General features: G+C 36.8%; 1 protein-coding gene across 2 annotated transcripts; it reads right to left on the minus strand.

Annotated features, from left to right (window-relative positions):
• Positions 1–291: 291 nt before the first annotated feature.
• LOC111022177 (Zinc finger, C3HC4 type (RING finger) family protein) lies at positions 292–24,327 on the minus strand. 2 transcript variants are annotated; one of them, XM_022299346.2, is made up of 13 exons: positions 23,666–24,327; positions 21,720–22,446; positions 13,723–19,715; positions 11,593–13,094; positions 11,044–11,307; positions 10,242–10,459; positions 9,205–9,476; positions 5,542–8,569; positions 5,328–5,460; positions 3,080–3,597; positions 2,060–2,968; positions 1,404–1,580; positions 292–768 (listed from the first exon to the last, which is right to left on the minus strand). In XM_022299346.2, the coding sequence occupies exons 1-13, from the start codon at positions 24,013–24,015 to the stop codon at positions 571–573; spliced, it is 14,289 nt and encodes a 4,762-aa protein (XP_022155038.1). In that variant the 5' UTR covers positions 24,016–24,327; the 3' UTR covers positions 292–570. The 2 variants fall into 2 exon arrangements, with proteins under 2 accessions (XP_022155038.1, XP_087973789.1); XM_088117663.1 differs by having other exon boundaries at positions 21,720–22,336; positions 23,666–23,795.
• Between the last annotated feature and the right edge of the window lie 1,018 nt (positions 24,328–25,345).

The raw sequence follows: 25,345 nt of genomic DNA on the forward strand, positions 1-25,345 counted from the left end.
CTTTGTAAATAGATTCAAAAGGATTAATGTTAATATTATGTTCATACAGTGATATTTTATAAATATTTCTTATATTTTACCATTTTTGTATGTAATTGTATAAAAAAAAATTTTATGCAAGATCTGAAGATGGAGATTCAAACTCACGACTCTTTTATCTTTTATCTCCTATCAGTGCTTGAACTCGAATTAATTTATAAGAATGTTGATTCACCTCTCTCACATGATATCCAACCTGAACATATAAAAATATTTACTTGTGGACAATCCACTTTAAATACATCCAATGAGTTTTCCCGATAAACAATAATTCTTATTGAACATATCAAATATTTACTTGCATTGCCAATATACTTTATGTACATCAATAAATGAGAATAAGTTTAAAGAGAAAGGGAAATTAACGTTAAACTGACTTTTCATTTACATTTCCGACTCTGCTGTACAAATATAACCAATAATTCTGTGCAAAATCAAAACCATGTTGTCCTTGTAGTTGAGACAAGTGATATCCGAGGTCAAAATTGCCATTTTGCCATGTTGTGTTCTCGTGGCTTGAAGCAGAAGAGATCATGGTCGAAAAATTCTCATGATTTTTGAGACTTTAAGTCGACAAAATGGACACTTTGAAACAGCAGCAGAACATTTTCGACACAGAACATGGCCACAGGGAACTATGGTAATTTCTACCTCGGAAGTCAAACAAACCCGACAAAGCCAAGCTGCTTTCGCTGTATCGGCTTCTTTGGCTGCCGCATCAGATCTTTCCTGTAAAATAGATCCAGAAACCATGAATGACTCTTGAGATATTTAGAAAGTTTGTGACTTGTAACTGGAAGGTCACTGAGTTTTAAAAAAGAAAAAAAACTTAAATAGCAATATCAAACCAGAACATAATAGCTAGGATTGTGAGTGAAGGTACTTTGCTTAGGAGAAAGGGAGGAGGGAGTTAATGGGATGGATCCCTAATTTCTTCTCTAGTATCATAATTTTTTCCTCATTTTAATATCAATATCAATCTACCAAGAGCGAGCATAGCTTAATGGTTAAGACATTGGTAATCTACACCTCCTATAACTACAATCCTATGTTCCAAAATTGGTAGTCTAATCAGACCATGAATCTCGATTTCGGAATTTTTGACGAAGTTGCAAAAACTGTTGCTGCACAAACGGATTCTACAGTTACAGATGCAACCAAGTGGGTGTGGGTTCAAAAGAGTTACGGAAAAGAGTTGAAATACTTCTGGATAATCATAAAGACTCTTGTTGAGTATTCTTGGATTTCTATCCCTTAGATGATAGGTTGCATCGTTTCGATATCGGAGTTGTTTGTAGAACTTGATAGTTTTACACAATACAGAGCACACAAATCCAAACACAAAGAATTCAACAAATGCACACCTGTTCTAACAGAAGAGCTGCCTGCGAATCCTTCAGTTGTTCTTGCAGGACTACGGTCTTTTGCAAGAGGGATTGTCGCTCAATATCCACATTGATTCCAGCAGTAGAAAGCATTTCATGAACTGCCTGCACCAATTCTTCAGCAGATACTCTGCCATATTGGAGCTCTGCAACAGGCTGCGGCAGCCAATAAAGGAAATGGAAAGTTTATGAAGAAATAACAATGATTTTTCATGAAGCATGAAGGAAGCCTTGATACAATTTCAAGTATTTATTCATAGACTCTGGTAGTTGAGTTGGATCAAGTAGCAATATTTAATAAATGACCTCATTAGGTTTTCACATTTATGTCATTTATTTAGTAGGTTGGACTCTGGTCCACTTATTACCTACATCTAGTGGAATCATAATCATATTTAATAAACTTCCTCAATATTCCACAAAAATGCGCATACACACGATGACAGGGTCAATTATCTTTGTTACACAATCGAAGTGTTTATTTTGCAGATGCAGAAAGCAAACAGGTCACAACGTGACACTTATTTTTCCCCAGTCCCTAAATGAATGCCGCATCCAAGTTCCCCAAATCAAGAATAAAAAAAAAAGGGGATATATAGCATAATATTTGAAATCCAAAGGATAAAGACCCAAACCTGGGATCGTATTTTGCCTCTTTCAGAGTTCTCTGGCATTTCGACGGAAGCACCACTATCAATTATCATGTGACCACTATCTTGCAAGTTTGTAGAGGAATGGCTACCATCAATGGAAATGCTTCTGAATGATAAAACTTGTGAAGAAATAAGAGACTGAGTGATGCCTGGTGCTGTTTCGACCCTGAATTTGTAGAGTGCTTGGCCAGCTGATGGTCTAACATCCTCTGGGACCCTACCATATTTCAGCTTTTCTCCACTTTGAGACCGCCAAGCCACTACTTCTGCCGCATAAAACGGTCTTAATGGGTGAAGCTGTAATTGAAGAGCATCTTGGGGTAGTATCTCTTTTCCAAGCAAACTACTAATTCCAGTAAATTGTTCGTTCTCCTTCTCAGAACAAAGTTTTAATATATTGATAATGGCAATTTCAGTACCTTCAGGGCAGAAAAGCAAAGAGCCAACAGGCAAGGGAATAGGTGATCCTAAAATCTGGCTCACAACAATGGCAATGACATCAAAGATTGATATATAAGCAGGGGGCTCAGCAACTAAAATACAGGTTTTTGAGTGATTAACAAAGTAAAGAGCCCTATGATGGATTCCGTCCTTCCATTCTGGAATAATGGAATCTTTAGCAGGACGTGTGATGTCTATAGAATTTGGAAGAAGTAAAAACCGAGTATGGAGAGATTTAACAAACTGAAGCCTCTCTGCAATAGATTTTAGTAATTTCTCTACAGCTTTCAGATCTAGATTTTTATTTGCATGAATGTAATTAACCATACTATTGACAACATTCCACACAGCATTCTGAAACGACCTGCTCAATAACTTCTTTCTGATGAATTCTAGAGACACTGCTCCAATACGTTCCAAGGGTTCTATACTATCTTCATGATCCAACTCCTGCCACACAAGTTGGTTAATAAGTAAGAAATAGTATTTGTCAACTGACAAAACCAAAAGGGGAAAAAGACAGGAATCACAAGAATTGAAACATCAAGATGGCATGTTAACCTCAATAACTAAATCGGATAGTTTCTTAATGCCCAACATTCTACAAATCCTCTCAGGAAGATCTGAGTGAACAAATCTCAGCCTTGAAGTGTCGATGCATTTTATATATCGGGAACCATAAGTATCAATATATGCACAGGATGTTGCATGAACAAGCCTGCAGCCATCATCTGGGACTATAATTTCAGGTTCCCGACCATCAAACATCTTTGCTTCCATAGCCTCATCACAGATATAATGTAAGATTTCCATTACAGATCGAAGTTCATTAGGATTTAGGCGTTGATATCCACAAGCTACTTGAAGACTTGATAGAAGATCCTTTGCAGAAGCAACTGACAGTACGTCCTGAAGCCCCAAATCTTTGAGGATCTTCACGAATGGAAGATATCCACTTGGAAGTTCAAATGCAAAAGGAGATAAATTAATAGTCAATCTAGCAAATAGAGCATTAGCTTTGACCAAGCGTGTTGCATTAGCTACAGGAATGAATGCCACTCTCTGCAATTCCAAAACATCTGCATGGATGAACAGATCATTTACTACACTCAAATAACAAGTCTCATAAAACCAACACTGAAAGTGCCCATAGAAAAACATGCGCTGAAGGCATACATATAAAAGTTAGGGGCTGACAATTTTTGTTTCCCCGAAATCCAGAATCTTTCCCTGCTTTGACTAAAAAGCTTTCCAAGGCTTATACAGAAATTAAGTTTCAAAAAAGAAAAAAACTCTCTTAAGAAACTACTCACGAAGTATGCCATACAATAGATTTTCACAGATACACTAAACAAACAAGGTACGTGAACAAGATAAGATCCTAAGGAAACTAACTCTCATCTAACGGATATATATATATATTTTGACAATTCATCTAACCGATATTAAAACATACAAAAATAATAATAAATAATAAATTATAATTATAATTATAATTATAATTAAGACCGGTGATATTAAAAATTTAAATATACATATATGATCTCCCATAAACCTCCCTCATAACTGTCCAGAAACTAGTGAACCTTTTCGACTTGGTACACATGGAGAATCTTTTTATATTCTCCATTGGTTTTTTGGGTTAGAGATATATCCGTCTTTCCTAGTTTATTTAGGTATATGTTTGTTTTCATTACAATTTCAGATCTTATAAGAAAAAAATAATAATTAAGCAGGTAATAGATCAGTTAAAAACCTTTTTTTTATGCCAATGTGCCAAAACAACCAAGTTTGCCTTGAGAAAAATAATGGCCATGTAACTCACGAAAAAGTTAATAACTACCCGTGATTGTACTTTTCAAATAACAGCATGAGACCAACCCAACTCATGAAAACAATACAGGTTTCCGATTCCTTTTCTTCATATTCTCCTAGTATGATTTGTATGAATTGAGAGACTTTATAACTCTCCTTGATTCTCTTATTTTAGTTCTACTCTCTTTTCTCTTTTCACTCCTTAGGGAGTTTTTATCCTTGAACAAGGAGTTTTATCCTTGAACAATTTTGTTTCTTTTCATTACGCAATGAAAAGTTCGTATTTTGTTAAAAAAATATGGTTTTCATACCATGTAAAAACGTGGCATAGGAATATGATCATGTAAGTTTATGAATTTTTCTTGCTCCCAAGGCTACAACTAATCAAAATACAAAAATCTGGCTCAAGAAAGTACATTCCAATCCACGACAACTACTTGCATCTCTTGAAGACTACAATTAATAAAATTGTAGTAGCATTTAAAGTTGTAGCAATCATATCGTCTACATTCATAAATTAAGAACCATAACATGCAGCTATATGAATTCTTAATTCCATTTTTCTACATGCATTGCCCTGCCGATATCATTTATTGCGAGGGACAAATACCAGAGTTTGTTTTAGTCCTCCATTTTCTCTTATTTTTCCTCCACCTGAATATGCTTGACTATGTTCTTACGTAGTCTTCTCACATGCATTGCACAAAAAAGTATTTCAAAAAAGTCCAAATGATATTTCCCCCAACCATTAGTGTATTATATCATCATATGATTACATTTAATTAGTATATGATTCGGACACATATGTGTACTTGCAGCCACTCACATTATAACTTTACCCATTTCACAATTTATGAAATCAAAAATACTTATTTCACAGGCTATCAATTTATTTCAAATTAGACACAAACAAATGTCAACTGCTTGACACACCACATCAAAGTGCTACGGGGGAGGGGGTGGGGTCCTACTTGAGAATGAGGCAAATATTTACCCAAAGAAGATAAGGTACTCCAAATCCTTTCAAGATACTTTAAAACCTCACAAGAAGCTTCATTAATTGACATTACGCCCATGGATATTGGCCAATGAGCAAGAGTGTCTTCACCACCATTCCTTCCAATAACCTGTGTCAAAAGTACATTAGCTATATTCTGAATAGGCCACTGTCACTAAAATAATAACTAAGACCGGCGTAGTGTGGCTACCTGTAAATGTTTTAGTACTGTGGGGAAGGCTGGAGGGCTTCTCAAATTAAGTGCTCCCCAAGAGTAGTCAGGAGGTATAACACTGTGCTTGGAAAGAATTGGAGCACAACTCCAAGCCAGAGGCCAATCTTTTGATACAATTCCATCACCGTATGAAGTGAGAACTCTTTTGCCACCTTTATTGCCACCAAGATTTGGAAAGCCTAAATCAGCCGGAACAAAAGCAATATTGCCAAGAGCATTACAAAAATTGTTGCTATAAAAGACAGCAAAATTTGAAAAAACAGCTTCAACAACAGATCCAGCTAAAGTCCATACTTCCATAGGCACTTCATTTTGACCATTTATCAAGTCAAACTCAGAACCATCCTCCTCCGACTTCCTCCATTCACTTCCTAGAGTCTCTACTTTTTTGGCACATTCAAGAATGACATTGGCTTCTGTTGTGGTTCTGAGGCCAATTTTCCTTAAAATTCGAAGCCAACCATCAGCAGCAAACCTTTCTCCAGGAAATTTTTTCCTTTCACCAGAGAAGACGGATGTTAACAAAGCATCACTTGGATCATACAATTCCTTTGATTTAAACAAATCCGTGCAAAACTCATCAGCACTCCTCACAAAATTAGTCTCGCTCAAGCATTCAACTAAATGAGCATCGGCTTGAAGATCTTGCCAATTTGTAAATAGATATATTAAGATATCTTCCTGTTCCGACTGAGGTTTACAATCAAATGCAGGCAACCCAAACCTAATCAAAATTTGTTGATTGTCCAATTCAGGGACCCTGAGGGCTCTAAGTAATGAATATTCCATTGAATTTGATGAATAAGATAGACAACAATCATTATATGGTTTAAGGAATGAATTTGAAGAGATCATACATTGATCATTGTCGCGCAATTGTGTATATGATCCGACAACAGTTCTATATATGGGTAACTTCCGTAATATTTCAAGCTCATCTCGCCCATAGTTAGTTCCATTTGAAACAAAGTCATTGGCAAAAAGGTTGAGGAGCTCATTACTATTTGAATCTGAAAGTGATGCAAGTTCCGGAAAGTAACCTGCATTATTAGCCGCCACAAACATAGAGGCAATTATTTGTCCTAATGATTGGCCAGAATTAGAGAGACAGTTGCATAGGGATGCACAGTCCATGAAAGCTACATCAAATATTGGAATGTTGCAGTGGTTTAAAAGAGGGAATAGCCAAGGATACGTGTCCTGGAATTTTTGAAAAGCTGAAGTGTAAGGCTGAATGGATTCAGGTTTAGAAATCACACTCGTAGATGTCTCCGCCACATCACTGCCCCCTGCACCAATCTCTAAAATAGCATTTGGTAAAACGGGGTATGTGACAGGAGGGAGAAAGACAAGATGGCGCTCTCTCACACGACATAAGATTGGTCTACCAAGAAAAGCAGGAACAAGTGGCCAATCAGAAAAGAGCAAAAGGTCCTGTGATGAATCACCCGTATTCTTCCAAAAGAGTCTTATCCATTCAGAGGATGGTCCCTCCTCAACCCCAGAGCATGATTTATTCTCCCATGAAAACCACGGAGACATATTTGAGTTCATTACATGATTCACCCAGTTCGCATGGAACACTGACCTCATATTGGTCGCCAGTAAGCTAAGAGAGAACTTTTGTAGTTTCAAAAATTTATGCAGGGCATCATTGGTCAAGATATTGCCTAAAATTGATCTATCAAATACTTTAGGGTGGACAAACCTTGCTGCCAAGGGGATCATCAGTTCCTGTTGATCTTTACTACCAAGCCAAAGTTCCATGCTCCCCAACCTTACTAAATTGTTGGATGCACTTGGAAATGGTAAGCCTTTGATCTCGGATACCATTTGTAGAAAATTCTGGTCCACATTTCTGTAGCTGCTGTTATTTCTGCCAGTAAATGTATTACTATGAGACAAGGAATCCCCACTTCTACCAATATCTTCAACAACTCCTCGACCAAAATCTAATAAAGCCCTGCCCAGACTTGTCATCATTTCAAGAGCATCACCTGAACTGGCTGCATTCTGGTTAGATAACCTGGCAAAACTATTCATGCTAGAGACGGAAACAGAAGTTGAGCTGCCTTCTGAAGTATTAGTTGATCTACCACCAGGATTAGTGTTAACAGAGTCAGCTCCCATACTATCCTCGGCATGATTAGATAATGCAGCCAACAGAATATCCGACAAGCAGTATTCAAGAACGTCCAAATATGTATCAATTGATTGAAGAACTATAGATGCTGAAGAAACCCTGAGGAGATCCCGAACCATTTTAGGTCTAATTTGGCGTACTGTAATTCCCACAGCTTGAATCTCCTTAATCAACTCCCATGGCACCGAAAACACAGGATAATGCTCCTTCACAAAACCACAAACTGTTGCTGGCAGCAAGTTACCACCCACGGGACTCCCAGGTTGTGCAAGAAACATACCCTCTTCAGCCTTAACTAAATTTCCAGAGTAAAGCTGCCACACAGGGAGATCAATAGCACGAGTATAAAATGGCCTGATTACTTGTTCAACCAGACATTCCCAATCTGCTTTCAACCCTCTGTCCAGATCAGAATCACTGCCATTTGCAGGTTCAGACCTAGGCCAAAACGAATAAACTTGATTTCCATATGCCTTCAAAGATGAACTTATGGAATGACTCACATTTGACTCCAACGCAGAACTTGAAGATTCTTTTCGTTGTTTATGAATTTCCAATATCATGTAAATGTAAGAATCACATACGCAGGACATCAATTCCCTGTTCCAGGCTTCGACTAACTTATTTCCAGCATCAAGGGGTGCAGCTACAGCCTCGAGAACTTGATTCTTGAATAGATAACGGCCACCACTGTGACAAACAAGGAAACATCCTAGAACGGTGACAGGTAATGTTATATCACCAGATAAAGGACAGGGAGCCATCAAAGGGCTCTTTTGACATATATCAGCAGGAAGGCCATTGCGAGATATATGAGCTGCAACTCCAGCAACAGGTGTCAAGTTGTATGCAAGATATCGCCTGTAAATAGGAAACTCCATAAGATGCTATTTCACTCTCTTCTAATTCCAAAAAAGATTAAAAAGTTATTTTGGAAAAATGGAAGGGTAGAAAATGTAGACACTGAGTGAGAATGGTGTAAACCAAGGAAAGCAACTTTATTAAAGAAATGTTTACCACTGGAACACTAGTACTTATACTAATTTATGCCAATCAAATCCAAACTGACCTAACAGCTAGGTTATGGTAACGGAATCCTAACTAACCTATTGCCTGGTTTATGCCAACTGAATCATAAACAACCAGTTTAATTAAATTACATCAGATTTCCTCCACCCCAAAATTACTCGTCCTTGAGTTAAAAATGATGAAGTCAAGAGTTTTGTTCTAAAGATTCTTCTTCCGATGATTTAAAAAAAACTCCAATGGAATATGTCCTTTCCAACTGATCAAATGACCAATTTAATGGCTTAGATAAGGAGAAAAGAGGAGAGATTGGTGGAAAACTTAAAAAGAGAACATGCCTCTTGAATGCCTGCGTTTGGCAATCATTCTAATAAACACACCATTCACAAGGTTCATAATATAATGCTTGAACTTCTATACTGTCCACAAAAACCACTTTGCAATGTGCTGCACAAAGTTAGCAAACTTACCTATCAAGAGCCATATTTCTAGTTTGCCCAGAACCCAAGCTAAGCACCACAAGCCACCGGTCAACGAATTGAGTTTCTCCCTGGAATACAATTATATCTATTGTATGCAATTTTGTGGCAGCATTTGAGCTGCTAAATAACCTTGATAATTGGAACTTCTTCCACTTCTTTTCTGAAAATGGGTTCCTTGCTATAGCAGATGATAAATTGATGCAAACTGAATAATCTTGGTATGGGTGAAGCCCTCCTTGGTCCCAGGTCGAGAATGAAACCTGATCATTTGTGAAAGGTTACTCTTGAATATGACCAGTGACCTTTCATTAAAATTATAGAAGTTTCTGAATCAAGACATGTACAGGCACATTGCCTTGAAAAATCACAAGTCATCACTACTGTAAATCAGTCATGAAGCTAATCTTTCATTTAGATGTCAGTTAAATATTAAAAAAATATATATATATCTATATCTATAATACATCTAAAAGTGTGTATATTAAAAATTCTCATCTACTTCCGTAAAAAAATTGTCAAATTTTGTTAACAAAAAGGTTATGAATCATTAAACTTTTGTTTTATTAACATACTTGGACACGTGAACCTACCACTTGAATTTGATTTAGTAAAATAGATGCTATTTATTTTAATAACTATGGTTAAACTTAAGGATGATAGTTATAAAAATATCACATACTACTTAAAAGATCATTTATTTCCTCGTAAAATGATCATAGTATATGATAGTACTCCATATTTTAAAGAAAATTACTTTTAGTATATGATAAAATAAAATTGAAATATTACTGGCATGGCATGTGTTAAAAGGCTGGTCAAAATAAATATACAAATATGTACATAAAACAGAAGAATGCTCAGGCATAACTACAGATGCTTAAAATCAGAAACATTCTACAATTTATCTTTAATTGATAACTTAGCACCACAGCGTTTCAGATATAGGCTACTGTAGTGTAAAGATATCTCAAAATATATATGTCCATATGCTGCATGGTAAAATAATGTTCATGATGGTAGCGTACCTGCACGACAGATTTTAAGAATAAAAGAGACCTTGAAGCATGATCCAAAAATTTGCTACTTATCTCCTTTATCTTTCTTATTCCAGGCTCAAGTCCATCTTTTAAGCATGCTGGAGATAGGGGCATGCGGACTATGGTGGAATCTGATGGCCATGACATATTTTGACCCCCCAACATAGGATGAAATTGATCGTTAAATTTCTCTATCAAATTACTACCTAGAGGAGAAGACAGATTATTGATTAATGAATGAAACATCAATGAAGAGTTTGCTCATTGCTTAATAATTGATCGCAAAATCTCTCTATTTACAACATCAATGAAAAGTTTCTTCTCTTTGTCAAAAAAGAAAAAATATATATTATTGATTAACACATGCTTCTGCACTTCAGAGAATTTTTTTGTTGTTAAACATGCATATAAGTATCTACTTTCTTATCTTTGGCTGTAATGCTCTTTGTTGAAATTTTCTTTTCTTTGTCTCGTTTCTTTTTTCTCTTTTCTTTGATGTTTCTTGTTCACAAAAAACATGCATCTACTTTCTGCATTTTATTTTACAATAAGGTTTAATAAATAATTTCTTTTTTTAGAAAAAAAGGATGCATCATTCTCTCAACATGCACTTTTTTCCTGTATCTGTTAACCTGTACGAGATTGAAATAAATGGTTGAGCATCATTCTCTCAACATGCACATTATGCTGTAAACATGCTGAAGATATCGTCTGAGATTAAAGAAATGGTTGAAATAAAATATCTACATGAGCAGAGCATAAAAAAATTCATCTGTAGTCAAAGAGATACCTATCAGAGAAAACACTTTTGCCCCTGGGGCAGATTTGGGAGCTACAGAAAGAGCTATTCCACGGGGATCAAATATATAAAAGTAGCCACCAGAAACAATTGAAAGGAGATCACAAACATAATAACAGCTGAGCAGTCCCAAACCATAGTTAAGAGTATCGCCCCTTAATTTCCAAGGAGGACGAAATTGCAGGCTACTGATTTCCTCTGTATTTAAGCTAGAGCCTTCAAAGATGGCAACCAGTGCAGGACCTTGAAATTCACCTATGCAGGTAACAAAGTAATAAAACAACTACAATACACAATTCATCACACAAAAAAATGCAGAAGAAAATGAAACCTAAATTAATGAAAACCAGCATGGGTAAATTCCCCTAGGTTGAAGCAGAGTACCAGATAAAAACGCAATATTTCAATATCAGAAAAGACGAAGGATATACTCTACAGCACATTCATTTTTTAAGTTCTTTCACTTGTTCATTTCATGGAAGCATAGTAGTGAAGTTTTAAGGTCAGTTAAGACATTATAGTACAATGTATACCAGTTACCTAGATTATGTTGCAGTAATGATTGGCGAGGATGTTCTCTTTTGTCAAATATTAGGCGCAGCTTTTTAGCTCTGCAGCAGTCTGCCAATTCCAGAAGGTCAAAGAACAAATAGTCATTGCCATACAACATCAGAAGCTCACTGATTTTAGCATAGTCCATGCATGGTAGATCTTTAGTCATCTCTTCATCAACTAATGAGAGACAACGAATGGATTGCACGCCCAACCTGCTTGCCAAATCATTGCTGATACTTGGATGCACAAAGTGTTTCCCAACAAGAATATTGTTGTCTTCCATCCATGGTGCATCATTGTAAACAAGATCATTTGCTTGCATCAGAACCTGAGAAGAGTTGGGAATTAAAAGAGAAGTACTGGTAGCAGTGAATTCTGGCTTGTCCACACAACAGTCTGAAATAGCTTCAAGCATACAGATCACAAAATCCATCTGATCTGTGGATAGAGGGGACCCTTCAACATCACTGTGTAAGCGTTGAAGAACATCCAAGTAGCCCTCAACATTAAAACTAAGCCTAACACCTAATTCTGAAAGCAGATCTCTAAATTCTGATAATTCGGATGGAACGACATAAAGATAAGGAGAGAATTTTACTGGCGAGTCAAAGGCAAGAGCGCTTGGGGGTACAAAATCATCCCCCACCCACACCCAGGATACACCATTTAAAGCAGATTTTAACAGCACGGACTCATCAGTTCCTATATATTCTTGCAGTTTTGAGTAAAGAATGGGAATCCCTTCTTGCAATGCAGTGTTGATATCAGGTTCTAGTGAAGAATGCAACCTAAGCTCACCATAAAGCTTGGATATGTCCGTCAACTGTGCACATAAAACTTCAACCCTCGGGCAATCAGTCCAACCAAGTTTATGTTGCAAGTATTCTGAAGGAGGCACACCATCTAGAATATGCATTGAAGAGGAGACCATCCACATCTGTGATTTAGGTCTCACAATGCTCGGTGGAGCTACCTGATTATTGGTTTTCAACCATGGAAGTACTTTTAAAGGTGAATCGGCACAAATGGGGCACCAAGCAATAGTATTCATTTCAGACCAAAATTCTTCCTCTGATTCATCACCAGTCAGGTTGCCTATTAAGGAATCAGTGCCCATATCAGAGGTATCCTCTATATTGAGAGAGCCAACTTCCATAGAAGCATCATCATCAACATAATTGCTCTTAATGAGCATAGAATTCTGTAGTTCATAACCACTTCCTTCCACTTTGATTGAGAGCTTGTGTGCAAGAGCATCTAAACACACAAACAATCTCCTAGCGTAACTCTGTGATTCAGAATTCTTAGAATCATTCAACAATGAAACTGATCTAGCACAATCTAGCAAACCAGTCAAATCAAGGGATCTTCTAAGTCCAAGGCTGACTAAAGCATCTAAAATGTCATCATCTGAAAAATTTTCAGATGGAAAAAAAGTTTCTTCATGCAGCATATTATTTAACTCAAGTACCCGAGGATCATACAGCCTGGTAAAAATCAAATACAGTAACTTTTAGCTTCTAGATCTGGCATACTTATGGTCCTATTGAAAAAAAATAATAATAATAATAACAACAACAAACAAAGGGGCTAGGGTTAATTAAGAGGGAATGGGTTCAAACCTCATGATGGCCACCTACCTTAGGATTTAATAATTCCTATGTGTTTTCCGACACCAAATGTTGTAGGACCAGGCGGTTGCCCAATGAGATTAATAGAGGTGCGCGTAAGCTGACTTGGATACTCCCGGATATCAAAAATAATAAAAAGATAATAACAACAATCTAGATTCTTTTTTTCTTCTGGTGGGAGGAAGGATTTATGGCATCTTGTTTTTGCACTCTTTGAGGGCAGGAATAATATCTTGATTCCTTCCTTCTTTTATTTTCAGAGATTACCTCCACATTTTCATGCGGACTGTAAATACCAACAAATCTTGTACGTAAAAGGAAAATACATGGAAAGTCCTACAAATCTTGTAACTATGACACAGTTCAATTATTAGATAACATCCACATGGATTGTAGCACTTTACTTTATCATATAGCAATAATTTAATTTTTTATGTAAGAGAAATTGAAATAACTTATGAGGGAAGCTAAAATTTGATATTACCTTGATGGTGGTTGCCAGGATCCATTGCTAGCCAACACAAATGGTATCATAGAAACTGAAGATTTGAGGGAGACATCCTCTTCAATTAAAAGCTTCACATCATGCAGAATGGTTGAAAGAGCTCCCCTTTCTGAAAGGAATTCCGACATATGATTAAGAACATAATCTTTGTAGAATTCTACTCTTGATGGTTCTCCGATCCCAAAGTATCTTTTCAAAATGATTCTCTCTTTTTCTGATTCCATGCGCACAAAATCATCATTCAAAAAATCCTCACATAAACCAGTGGGTTTAATCCATCTTATAGGTTTACTCAAACTTACTAATTTTCGACATTTATACGACTCAAACATGGGGATGCATTTAATAATATCAACATGAATGGCTTCCATTTTTCCTTCCAGATACCATTTTGACTGAAGAATAAAGCTCCGGAGCTCATGCAGTTCACTTTCAGATGCATCACGAAATAGCCCTTCAACATTCTCAATATCACCAGCAATAGACAGAAAAGCATTTAGAATACCGATTGCTGTTGAAGGATGCACATAGTTTTCCAGTTGTGGATGTTCTATAGGCATATCACGCCTCAAAAACAAGCACCCAACTTTCAGCAACAAAGAAAACATGTTCTCACTCCAACCATCAGCTTTAAGAACATTTGAATTCTCAACAAGTTGCAGGAGAGAATTCTGCCCAACGGGCAGTATAGGCCACTTAGAAAACTGAGATAGATCATCACAATGTGACTTGAGGTAGCACCAAATCAATCTTATCCATTCCAAGCTAGGCTGACCCTGATGACCAGGATTCCAGTTCACCTGTCTAGCATTTTGCCACTCTGCCGGAAGAAATCTCAGGAAAAGTTTCTCGAGCAACTGGCACGAAAGAAAACAAATATTTAAATCCTCAGTTTGGGCTACCTCACAGAGCTTTGCATGAACTACTTCTGGTATTCCAGGATCCACAAGTTGGCCGGGAACTGAATCCTTGAGAAGGCCATATTCATCTCCCCTTGCAATGTAAGTTCTTTCTCCCATCCCATTCTTGTGAAATGAGGTAAATGAACCATCAGCAAGTGGTAGTAAAGGCAATCCACACAGACTGTCGGATTGAAAAGGTAGTTTCAAATCGACTAAACAATATTCAAGGGTCAAGATGGTTGCTTTCCTGTCTTTAAACGCACGCTTCCTTTTAATCAACAGAGTTCTTAACAAATGGGGAGTCAGGAAATGTAATGAGGGACGTACCTCCATGAATCTGTCAACAATTGACTTTGAAATAGCGATGACTGGCAGGCCGGAATCAGCTAATGCTTCAATAAGTTCATATACTTTGTCAAAAGAAAAATCAGGAAAAATAGCTTGTTTTGTGGAAATCCACTGACCTCCTCGAGCATTTGTATACAGAACAAGAAGACCAAAATCACCAATAAAGCTATAGAGTTTTCGAACTACTGAACCCCAAGGTTCTAATCCTGCTGTTGTCGGCCAAAATGAGGAGAATAAACCAGAGTGACCAATCTCTGACACAATTTTTTCAAGCAAGCGACCATAAGCAGGGGCAACAACATCTTCAAGGAGATAAGAATTCCATTCTGAACGTTTTTTTCCGCCCCCTGCCATGTCATCACCATACCATATGTCCCTTCGATTTGACGAAAGCTCAAAATACGCATTGACATGCACAGGGAGACCAGTTCTGACAGGTAACGGTAGAAAGCAGAAAGCACGTCCTTCAAAAGGTTTCCTGCCTTCTATAGAAGCAGAAGAAACTTGAACTAAATCAGAAGCAACTAGCCAATTATTTTCAGTCTCAGGGTCATAGTTCATTTCCCCATCTACCTGTACAGAATGTAGAAGTGCAGCAACACAAGCCCAAGGAATGAAATTATAGGACTTGTCACCCAAGCCTGAGTTGTTTCTCGGGAGCCCACCACCTAAACATCCAGAGGTTATCCAATAGTGCTGTAATATATCACCACTTGAACTTTTCTCCGTGATAATAAGTTTCTGACATTTATATGGGAGATCTCTGTTGATGGATTTACTCAATTTCATTAGGAACTGTTCTCTATCCATTTCACCTTGGCGGTTTCCATATATAAAGCTAATAATATCCTGCTTTGCACTGGATTCAGTAGAAGGTTCACTAACTGTATTCTTATGCACACGATATAGGCATTGCATGTCATGTTCTATATCATCCTTTATAAATATTGAGATCTTTTTGACATTGGTGAGGAAAAGCAAAGCATCAGAAGCAACTTCGGAAAAAGAATAAAAAAGTGAAGTAACATCTTCAGGTGCATAACCTTCTTTCTTAATTTCACTTCGAGAAGCAAGAGCCGGACTCCTAAGGGGGAAACGAAATAGCGTACCAGGAAATGGCTTCTGCATGTCACAACCAAAATGCAAGTATGGAGAAAATTGATCAGGAAATTGCTCCAAAATTCTTCTTCCAGCATACTTTATTCGGAGACCCGGATGAGAAGGAGAAATCCCAGGCAAATTACAGGCATGAGGATCAAACATAACAATGTTCTCCCCAGAAACAAACGTGGGGATATCCGTAAAATGATACACACAATTAAAACCCAAACCAAATCTTCCAATTGATAATGGTTTTTGCAGCTTACTTTCTTGGCCAACACGTGAAATTGCATAAAGATCTTGAGAACTAAAAACAGAGTCATTATAACAGTACAATGCTGGTCCTTGCCAATCAGCCATTTCAGGTGATAAAATGGAAGAAGTTCCATAATGAGTTTTGTCCAAAAGAAATACCACCTCAGAGGCGCCTGCATCCTCTGCATTTTGAATCAACTCAAATAGAATCCCAGGACCATCTGCATACATTTCAAGTATATGTCTAAGTCTGTTTGTCAAGGCTTCATGCTGCCCAAAAGCTTCAGCAGCTCCAGATAAACTCAAATTCATAGAATCAGCACTCTCAGCTAATAAAATCCTACGAAGTGAGCAGACACCAAGTTTCTCTGCAACATCATTGGATATGTTCCCATGGACAAATTTTTGAACTGTTTTCCTAGCATTCAAGACAACAGTTGATTCCCCATCAAATGGAACATCGGTATCATCTGTCCCTAGTAACCAGGGAGCATCATTGTAAACTAAGTTGCTGGCCGGCAATAGCCTACCCGAAATATCGGGTAAATATATATTGATCTGTTGCTTTGGAAGTTGAGCTTCAGCCAGATGTTGTACAATGAGAATGGCTGCCCTCACTTCCTGTGCGTTGAGAGGAGAGGAACCTTTTTTTATTGCCATTCTAGACAAAATATCAGCATAATCATTGGGCTTCAGAAATTCCCGAATTCCAAGTTCTAAAAATAAATCTTTAAAAACTGCCAAATCAATGGGTATAACACGAATATAAGGGGCTAAGTGAAGAGGACCATCAAGGACAACCTCTTCTGATGTTGCAAACCCATCTCCAACCCAAATCCACCGACAACCTTCAAGCACAGCTTTTACAACATCCATCTCATCTGAACCTATCAAGCCTGTCAGCAATGCATATATTCTTGGCATTGCTAAGGCCAGTTCTTTCCTAAGCACCTGATCATATACAATCTCATTGTTTTTTCCAAGCTCAAGAAGTTGAGCAGCGATAATACTACCACCAGGGGGAGAAGACCAACCAAGGCTGTGTGCAAGAGCTGAAGAAGAACATTCACCATCCAGTATTCGCATGCTAGCTGAAACAAGCCACAAGTCCTTGGGCAATCTTACAAGTTTTGGGGGAGCTACCATGGATGAGACAACAGGCCAGGGTAAGGTTTCAAAAGGAGGGGAAAGTAATACTGGGCACCAGGAAATTTTACAAAGATCATTCCAGAACTTCTCAAGATCAGAATTGAAGTTGCGAGGTCTAAATGCAGTTGCAGCTGTAGAAAATAATCGGTTCACCATCCCTTGATCTTCATTCATTGGATTGAGAAGCCACTTAATTGCATTAACTTCTAAGTATGATAGAAGAACCTTACCCCTTGAGTGAGCCTTGTTGTGATCCTTATGCATTAATCTTTCTACATGTTGAGCACTTTGCACAATGGTCTCAGGAGCTACACATGTTCTAAGGCCCAAACCTTGTAGAATGTCCAGAATGTAAGATTCATTGAAAGGAGTGGAAGGGAAACTATCGAAGTCATCTAGTAAAGCACACAATTCTTCATAACGAGGATCATATAAAACAGTCGGGCACTTAAGAGTGCCACTTGAAGTTGGAACAAAAGCCAAATTTGACAAACATTCTCTGAAAGCTACATCTTCAACACATAATTGTGGAAGATTTTTCAAAACGGAAAGCATGGTACTGTCACGAAGTTCGGGCTGCAACTGCTCAACTTGGTTTAAAACATGCTTTCTGTAGAAAGATGCCTTTCCCATTTTTTTGATCCCATAGTATTTTAACAAAATCTCCACTTCGCTATCGAAGGAGCTGACAATAAACTCTACTCCAAGAAAGAACTCCCCAACATCCGAGGGTGGTAAGTATTTTTGAGGGTTTTCAAGATCTGAGAAACCAAAATCTTGAGCAGATCCTCCATTATAGACTTTATAAATTGGGAGTCTCTTGCACTTCTCTAAATCACTATCATTCATACAGCCTCCAAGATACCACTTAGGATCAAGAAGAAACCTACGCAGCCCATCCTTCTCTTCCACCTCTAAACTGTAGAGTGAAGTCAGCATTAAACCGCCAGTTGAAGAAATCGCATCATATATAGAGTCCAAAACGCCTGTACAGTTACCATCATTTACATAGTGAATTAGGTCTCGGTGTTCAACCTTATAGTAGGGATCGAGCAACTTGCATCCAAGTTTACTGAGTATCTTTTGCATCTCATTAGAAAGCATCTGTACGTTAATCAATTTTGATTTTTTAGTCGCCCTATAAAGATACCTTGATTTGGATGGCAAAATGGGCCAGTCACTGAATAATGACAACTTTTCACACCGATCATGAAGATACCGCCAAAATAGTGAAAACCATGATGAAGTAGGATGGTTGCTACAAGACTCAGGGTCCCACAACACTTCATTTTTATACTTCCAATCAGCAGGCACAAATTTTGGAAACAGCTGAAGAAAATAATGAACATTAAAAATGAAAATATTTGATTTTGAAGACCTGGCAATATTTGAAAGTCTAGTTGATATATTGAGAGGTATATTCCGATCTATTACTCTATCAGAAATCTGGTGCAGAAGGGTATATTCCAACTCATCACAAATAAAATAAGAGATCCCTTTGGAGGCTTCTGAAAATAACCCAAAATCACCATTTGCCAATGGAATCAAGGGTAAGTCAAATGCCTGTGCGCAAACATCAGCATCAATCAAATCTTCAATGCAATATTCTAACAATACAAGTTTGTAAGGTCTGTTCAGTGTAGCAACATGTTTACATTCCCTAAGAAAATGACGAACTGTACAGGGTGTAACCACTTTCTGTTGGAAAGCACGGCAGAACTTCAAAAGCATGTTGGACAGATTTTCGGGAAGATGCACAATAGGCATTCCTAAAAGCACCAGAGCCTCACCAAGTTCCTTACTTCTTGTGAATTTATCATCGTGAAGAAAAGCTTGAATTGGTGAGACCCATTTTCCACCTTCAACGTTTGAATACAAAACAAGAGCATTGCTGATATTTTTGTACACTTGCTCAACTAATATGTTCCATGGCTCCTCAAATGAACCACTAGGCCACAAGGAAAAGTAAGTATCCGTTGGACCAAGAAACACTTGCACGCCAATCAGCAGTTCTATAAAAGAAGGAGCAATTATATCCTCTAAAAGGAGCCTGTTCCAGATTGAACGAATCTTCCCACTCCTGTCCATGTCAGCCCCATACCAAATGCCACGACGATTTGATGAGACCTCAAAGAATCCATTTACTTGAACATTTAGACCAGTTTTTACTGGCAAAGGGAGGAAACAGAAGGCCCGACCAAGTTTGAGAACATTAGTCTGTTAAATATTACATTGCAATTGTACATAAGATCTGGTGTTTCCATAAAAGGGAGGTAAAATAACTAAGATCCGCAAGCAAACAAAAAAAACCATGCAACATAAAGGAATACAATTAACAATTATTTACTAGGAGTCTATGACAACATACTCTTGTAGAAAGTAACAAAAGATCAAAGAGCTCCACCAATAAATCTTATATATAATAAATTTTATATGAGAAGATAACCAATTTAACAAGATAATGGTACATGTAAAATACATGCCTGGAAATAAATTAAACTTACAAGTTTGAATGAATCAATACCAGTATGCAAAAGTTATTGCAATTCAATTGGGGACTTCTCTTAACTCCTTTGCCTAATGGGGAGGAGGTTCCCTCTGTCTTCCTTTTTTTGTAACCTTTACTATTTTATAAATATATTTGGAAAGGATTCAAGTTTTGAAAACAATACATGCAAAAATTAAATAAGTACAACAAGATCAAAATGCAGAAAAACTAGTAGCTATGAGGGAAGAAACTAGTTGCATAGAACTTTATTCTTTTTTTCTTTTTTTCTTTTTTTAATAAGAAATGGAGCTTTTATCGAAACAAAATGAAAATGTGAAATAATATACAAAAGGCCAACAAGAAAAAACGAGCTCAATGAATGGGGACCAGCCTATAAGAAAGTGCCTCACAAGATAGGATTTAAATCTAGATATTTCCCACACTTCCTCCCAAGGTCTCTCGACCCCTCAAATTTCTGCTGTTCCTCTCAAGCCAAACCCCCCACAAAATCTGCTGTTTCTGAAGCATCTAGAAGTTCACCCTTAAGGCTTCTATTGACAGAATACTTTTTCCTGTTTTATTGAATTGAATTATTTCTCCCAAAATTGGTCCAAGCAGTATATATACAGGCTGCCATATTTGATAGTTGTTGCAGTTACAGCAGCTAAGGACCTGTATCATCAACAGCAAAAAGAAATCCAATTTCCCCCAATTTCTATCTATCAATGCAATCCAGTATCCATCTCTGTTCTCCATTTTAACAAAAATTCAAGAACCATGTCGATAATTCCAAGTTTATTATAAGATTATAGCCCACCGACTAGACTGCTAAAACAACAAATAACAAACTTTTTTTTCAAAAGATGCTGAAACAGTAAAATTTACTACCATTAATTCATTCCATTCAAAATAATTTTCTTTTTCTTATTAGAAACTGAGGTTTCATTGAGAGAGAATGATTCCATTCAAAATACATAAATAGACAATCAGTTCACCCACGAGTCAAGCAGACAAAGAAAATTCATCAGAGGCAAACTCATGCAAATGAGAAAACATTAAATGAAGGGATGGATGTTCAAATATAGAGGTGGTACAATGGTGTAGGCATTCAAATTGACTTTCTTGAAAATGCAGAAAAACCTTTATTTGCTTTAGATTGTTATCTGTTCTAGCAGGAGCAGGAAACTGTTTTCTATATGAAACTCAATTTCATTCATGAAAATAATTTACAAGAGAAAGCACAGCTCCCAACCATAATATTTGGCACAAAAACAAAACTACCAATACCAAAATGATGGAAATTTAATTTTGATGTTAATATATATTTCCCCATTTCTCATAAAAAAATTATGGAAATTTATTCAGTGTTTGAATAGAATTAAGCTGCCTAAATTCAACAATAAAATGCCAATACAAGCACTCATATGACAGCCATAACTGTTGGATATAAGGAGCTCTTAGCCTCCCAACTATATCATAGAAGAAAACAAAACTAACTACGCTACACAACATCGTCTATTCATTCACTATTCAGTCAATTTATTCTCTTGTAAAAAAGAGAAATTCCAAATGATCAGGAAATTCAAGAAGTCATCCATGAACAGAGAGTATTTTGGTGCAAGTTGGTGTACATATACATGTGGGTATGGGAACAGTGGGGTGCAGGTGCAGGTGTGAGGGTGACAGAGAGATTGCACAAAATAAGAGAGAAAATTTGAAATTACCGAGGTTACCTTTGAGGAGTCATCGGATGTGCAAACAGCAAGCGATGCCCAAGGTAGCAAGTGAATATCATATTCTTTCGATGCAGTAGCAGCAAAAGAGCTAATCCTACTGGTAGCTGATGCCATGGTTTGAACTATAAAAAAGCTATCAATCCTTTCCTCTATTTGGGTCCCAGTTGTCGCTTGACTCAAGAAGTCCAGTGAAAAGCTATCTACCTCACTCTGAGTGGAAGTTGTCGATTTTGATAACCGCAGTAACATCTGCCTGTGCCAAATAATATCACTGCTTGCTGAACGCACAGAGAATGAATAAAGCTTCTGGGGTTCTGCCTCACCATCATTCCATACAAACATTTCAATACATGAAACACTTTTCAAAAAGAGTAACGTCAAGACTCCTTCTTCATAAAGTTCAGCAAACATGGAAGAAATATCTTCTTCTGTATAAGCTTGCCTTGAAATTTTACTTCTGGCTGCTTGATCTGCATTTCTTAATGGCAACCGGAATAAAGTTCCATCAAAAGAACTTTCCATGTCACAATCAAAAGCGCAATAAGGAAGAAACTGATCTCTATATTGTGAGATGGCAGAGCAACGAATGAAGTCAATTCGCTTTCCAGGATTTGCTGCAGAAACCTTTGGAAGGTAAATGCCCTGAGGATCAAACATTACAACATATTTGCCACTAACAAATGAAGGCAGCTCAGTTAAATGGTACACAGAGTTGAAGCCAACCCTATAAAATTAAACCAAAAAATAGTTATTATGAAGTCAATGTTGGAAGCAAAATATTACAGAAACTTAATTGTATTTCCATTTATTTTGATAATGCGATAAATATTGAATTCATGGAATGAAAGTTGATAGGAGAATGGAGAAGGGCACTATTATCTTCACTACTGACTCGGCTTTTATCACATCCAATGATAAATTTTAAACAGCAATAATAGAACCTTTGCAACTCTTGTAAAATATGGTAACAACTACCAAAAGGAAAATAACCGCAGACAGTGCTTTCCGAAAATGTTATAAAATTTGAACAACTTATCTGCTTGCTTCAAGCATGTCAAGTTGTCAACATCTAATTTTGCATTGTGCTTTTTTTTAATGAAATTGCTTGCACTTCACTAAGATTACTTCAGTTGTGATATTGGAAGTAAGAAAATATAGTTAAGAAGCCAAAGGAAGATGAATTCAAGTTATCAAAACCATCAACTGCAGTTGCAACAATTATACCCGAGTCGCTGGACAGATCTATTAGATCATAGGCATCCATATATAACATTTAATTGTAGGTTATCTATTCGTTTGTCCATAATATTTTGGAAGGAGAAAGCACGGCACTAGTTTATGGAAACACGTGATCCTGCCAAAATTCATGGTTGCCTATGGAATTGTTTATGAGATGAATGATGATCATGCAAACTTGAGCGTTGCCAATTACTTCCAAATATATGGTAACCATTACCAATAGCCTACTACTTTCTGATATCGAAAAAAGTTAAATCCAGTAAGCCAGTTTGGAACAATAAATTATGCACATAACTGGAGCTTATAAAAACTGTCACCAAAGACAAGTGTCAGAGACCACCTGACTTGAAGGAGAGGCCCATAAAAACATTGAGGGAGCTTGTTTTACTTAAATTAAATGAAAAGAGTAAAAAATGAAACTCTACATACAAGCCTGAAATTCGAAATTTTAGTGCATGAAGATCCTGTCTCATTAACACCGCTAGCTAAAGGTTCTTAAAGCAGAAGCAAAAATAGATTGGTTCACTATAATGCAACATTTTCACTTGCCGGAGGGAATGAAATGAGGTTCAACGACAAGATAAATATGTACAATTCATTTGGCAAAATAACACGTGAAATGTATACTATCCATAATTCCATCATATAAGCAAAACGAGTCAGATTAAACACACGTCTAGAGATATTGAAACGGAGATATTTACCCAAATCGACCAGTCTTCCAGGCTTGCCCGTGCTTATTACTACCACCAATTCTCGAAATGCTGACAAAATCTTCTTCAGTAAATACCGCATTGTTATAAGCCAAAAGCGCAGGCCCTTGAAACGGTGCCAGTGACTCCGACAGCAACGACTCGCTGCCGTGGACCCTGCGGTCGAGACAGAGGCAAACCTTGGTGGCGCCTGCATCATCGGCGTTCTGCACCAACTCCTTGAGAACAGTAGTCCCCTCAGGATAGTTAAGGAGCACCTCACGAATCCGCCGAGTCAGGTCAACCTTCTGGCCAAAATCCTCCAGAAAAATCGAGTCTAGCGACGTCGATTCAGACGCCATCCTTCTGCAGCAGAGCTACAATACTTTCCTCCTCCGAGTAATCCGTTTATGAGATGATTCAACTCCTTCTAACCCATGGCGACAATCAAAAAAATGAAAACGAACAAGAATTTTCCGACTGATTCACAGTGATCGCCGGTTAAACGATTCAATTACTGCTAAGAGAACAGAAATGAGTCGCCGACTTGACACGGAAATCTGGCTCCGGTGATTTTTCTGCAACTTCGAGCAAAGGATCTGTGTGTTGCCTCCGGGAATTGGGACGCAGGGTGGAACTTTCTTTGTCTGTTACTGTTTCACTTTAACAAATTGTATAGTTTGTACGGTCTAAGGTTTGAACATATGAAGATTAAATTAATTTTCCAATTGTTCACTTCTAAATTGAAGGGAAATATTCCATTTAACCTACTGAATCCATGATTATCCGCCTAGAAAAGAGTTTGAGCTTCAGCTCAATCCGTTGAGTCACGAATTTTAAATTAAATTCGATTTTTTTTTCATTTAGATTGTCAAAAGAATGAGTAAAATTTAACATTTGTCAAGATTAAAAGATCATTTTTAAAAGTCTGGATATTAAAACGAATTTTTTGAAAATATAAAAACTAAAATAAATCAGAGTTTGAACCATGTATTGAAATTAAGATTTTAAGAATAGACAGTAATAAAATGAACAAAACTATATTTATCAAAATAGTATTTAACCAAATTTTACTTATTATTTTTTTTAGTAGAGCTGTAAAACATAAATAAAATTTAAAGGCAATAGCCATTAATAAACTAAACATAACCAATCTTTTATTTGCTATTTTATTTTGTTGTTTTACTAAGTTTGATCCTGATTCGTTGGTAGAGTTTATTTGGTTGGATATCATAAAAATCTGAAAACAAAATTTAAACTCAATTTAAAAAAGTTGTTTCACGTGTGTCTAGCCAAATTAAACGTGTAGTTTAATCTAAAATAATATTAATTTATAACACTTGTGTTATAAAATTTATATAATTATGCATAATTATATATTTTCTAATATATTATATTTTACATGTTTTAATTTTAATTTAAAATAATTTATAACCTGAAATAATATATTTATTGATTTTTTATTTTTCTCAATATAATTATATTTATTAAAATTTCAAATTCAAAATAAGAAAATACTAAAAATATAAAAATTGTATATCACAAAACCCGAAAAAAATTAAAAAAAGAAAACAAATCTCCACGATTATTTTTAAAGGTCCACCTTCTAATTCTACCTCCTTAAATCTATTGAGACGCTGGAATTACTTATCGATAGCTCATCCCAACTTCTGATTCCTCCCATTCCTTTAG

Source organism: Momordica charantia, assembly GCF_013281855.1.
Source record: "Momordica charantia cultivar OHB3-1 chromosome 9 unlocalized genomic scaffold, Mcharantia_2.0 BLBB01000009.1, whole genome shotgun sequence".
Lineage (NCBI taxonomy): Eukaryota > Viridiplantae > Streptophyta > Magnoliopsida > Cucurbitales > Cucurbitaceae > Momordica > Momordica charantia.

Bases quoted from the DNA above. Each gene is read 5' to 3' on its own strand.
- LOC111022177 (XM_022299346.2), bottom strand. From the start codon at position 24,015: ATGGCGTCTGAATCGACGTCGCTAGACTCGATTTTTCTGGAGGATTTT. The intron at 11,308-11,592 runs GTAACTGGTATA...TTACCTGCATAG, and splicing joins ATTACTGCAACATAATCTAG to GTGAATTTCAAGGTCCTGCA. The intron at 8,570-9,204 runs GTAAGTTTGCTA...TCCTATTTACAG, and splicing joins AGAAATATGGCTCTTGATAG to GCGATATCTTGCATACAACT.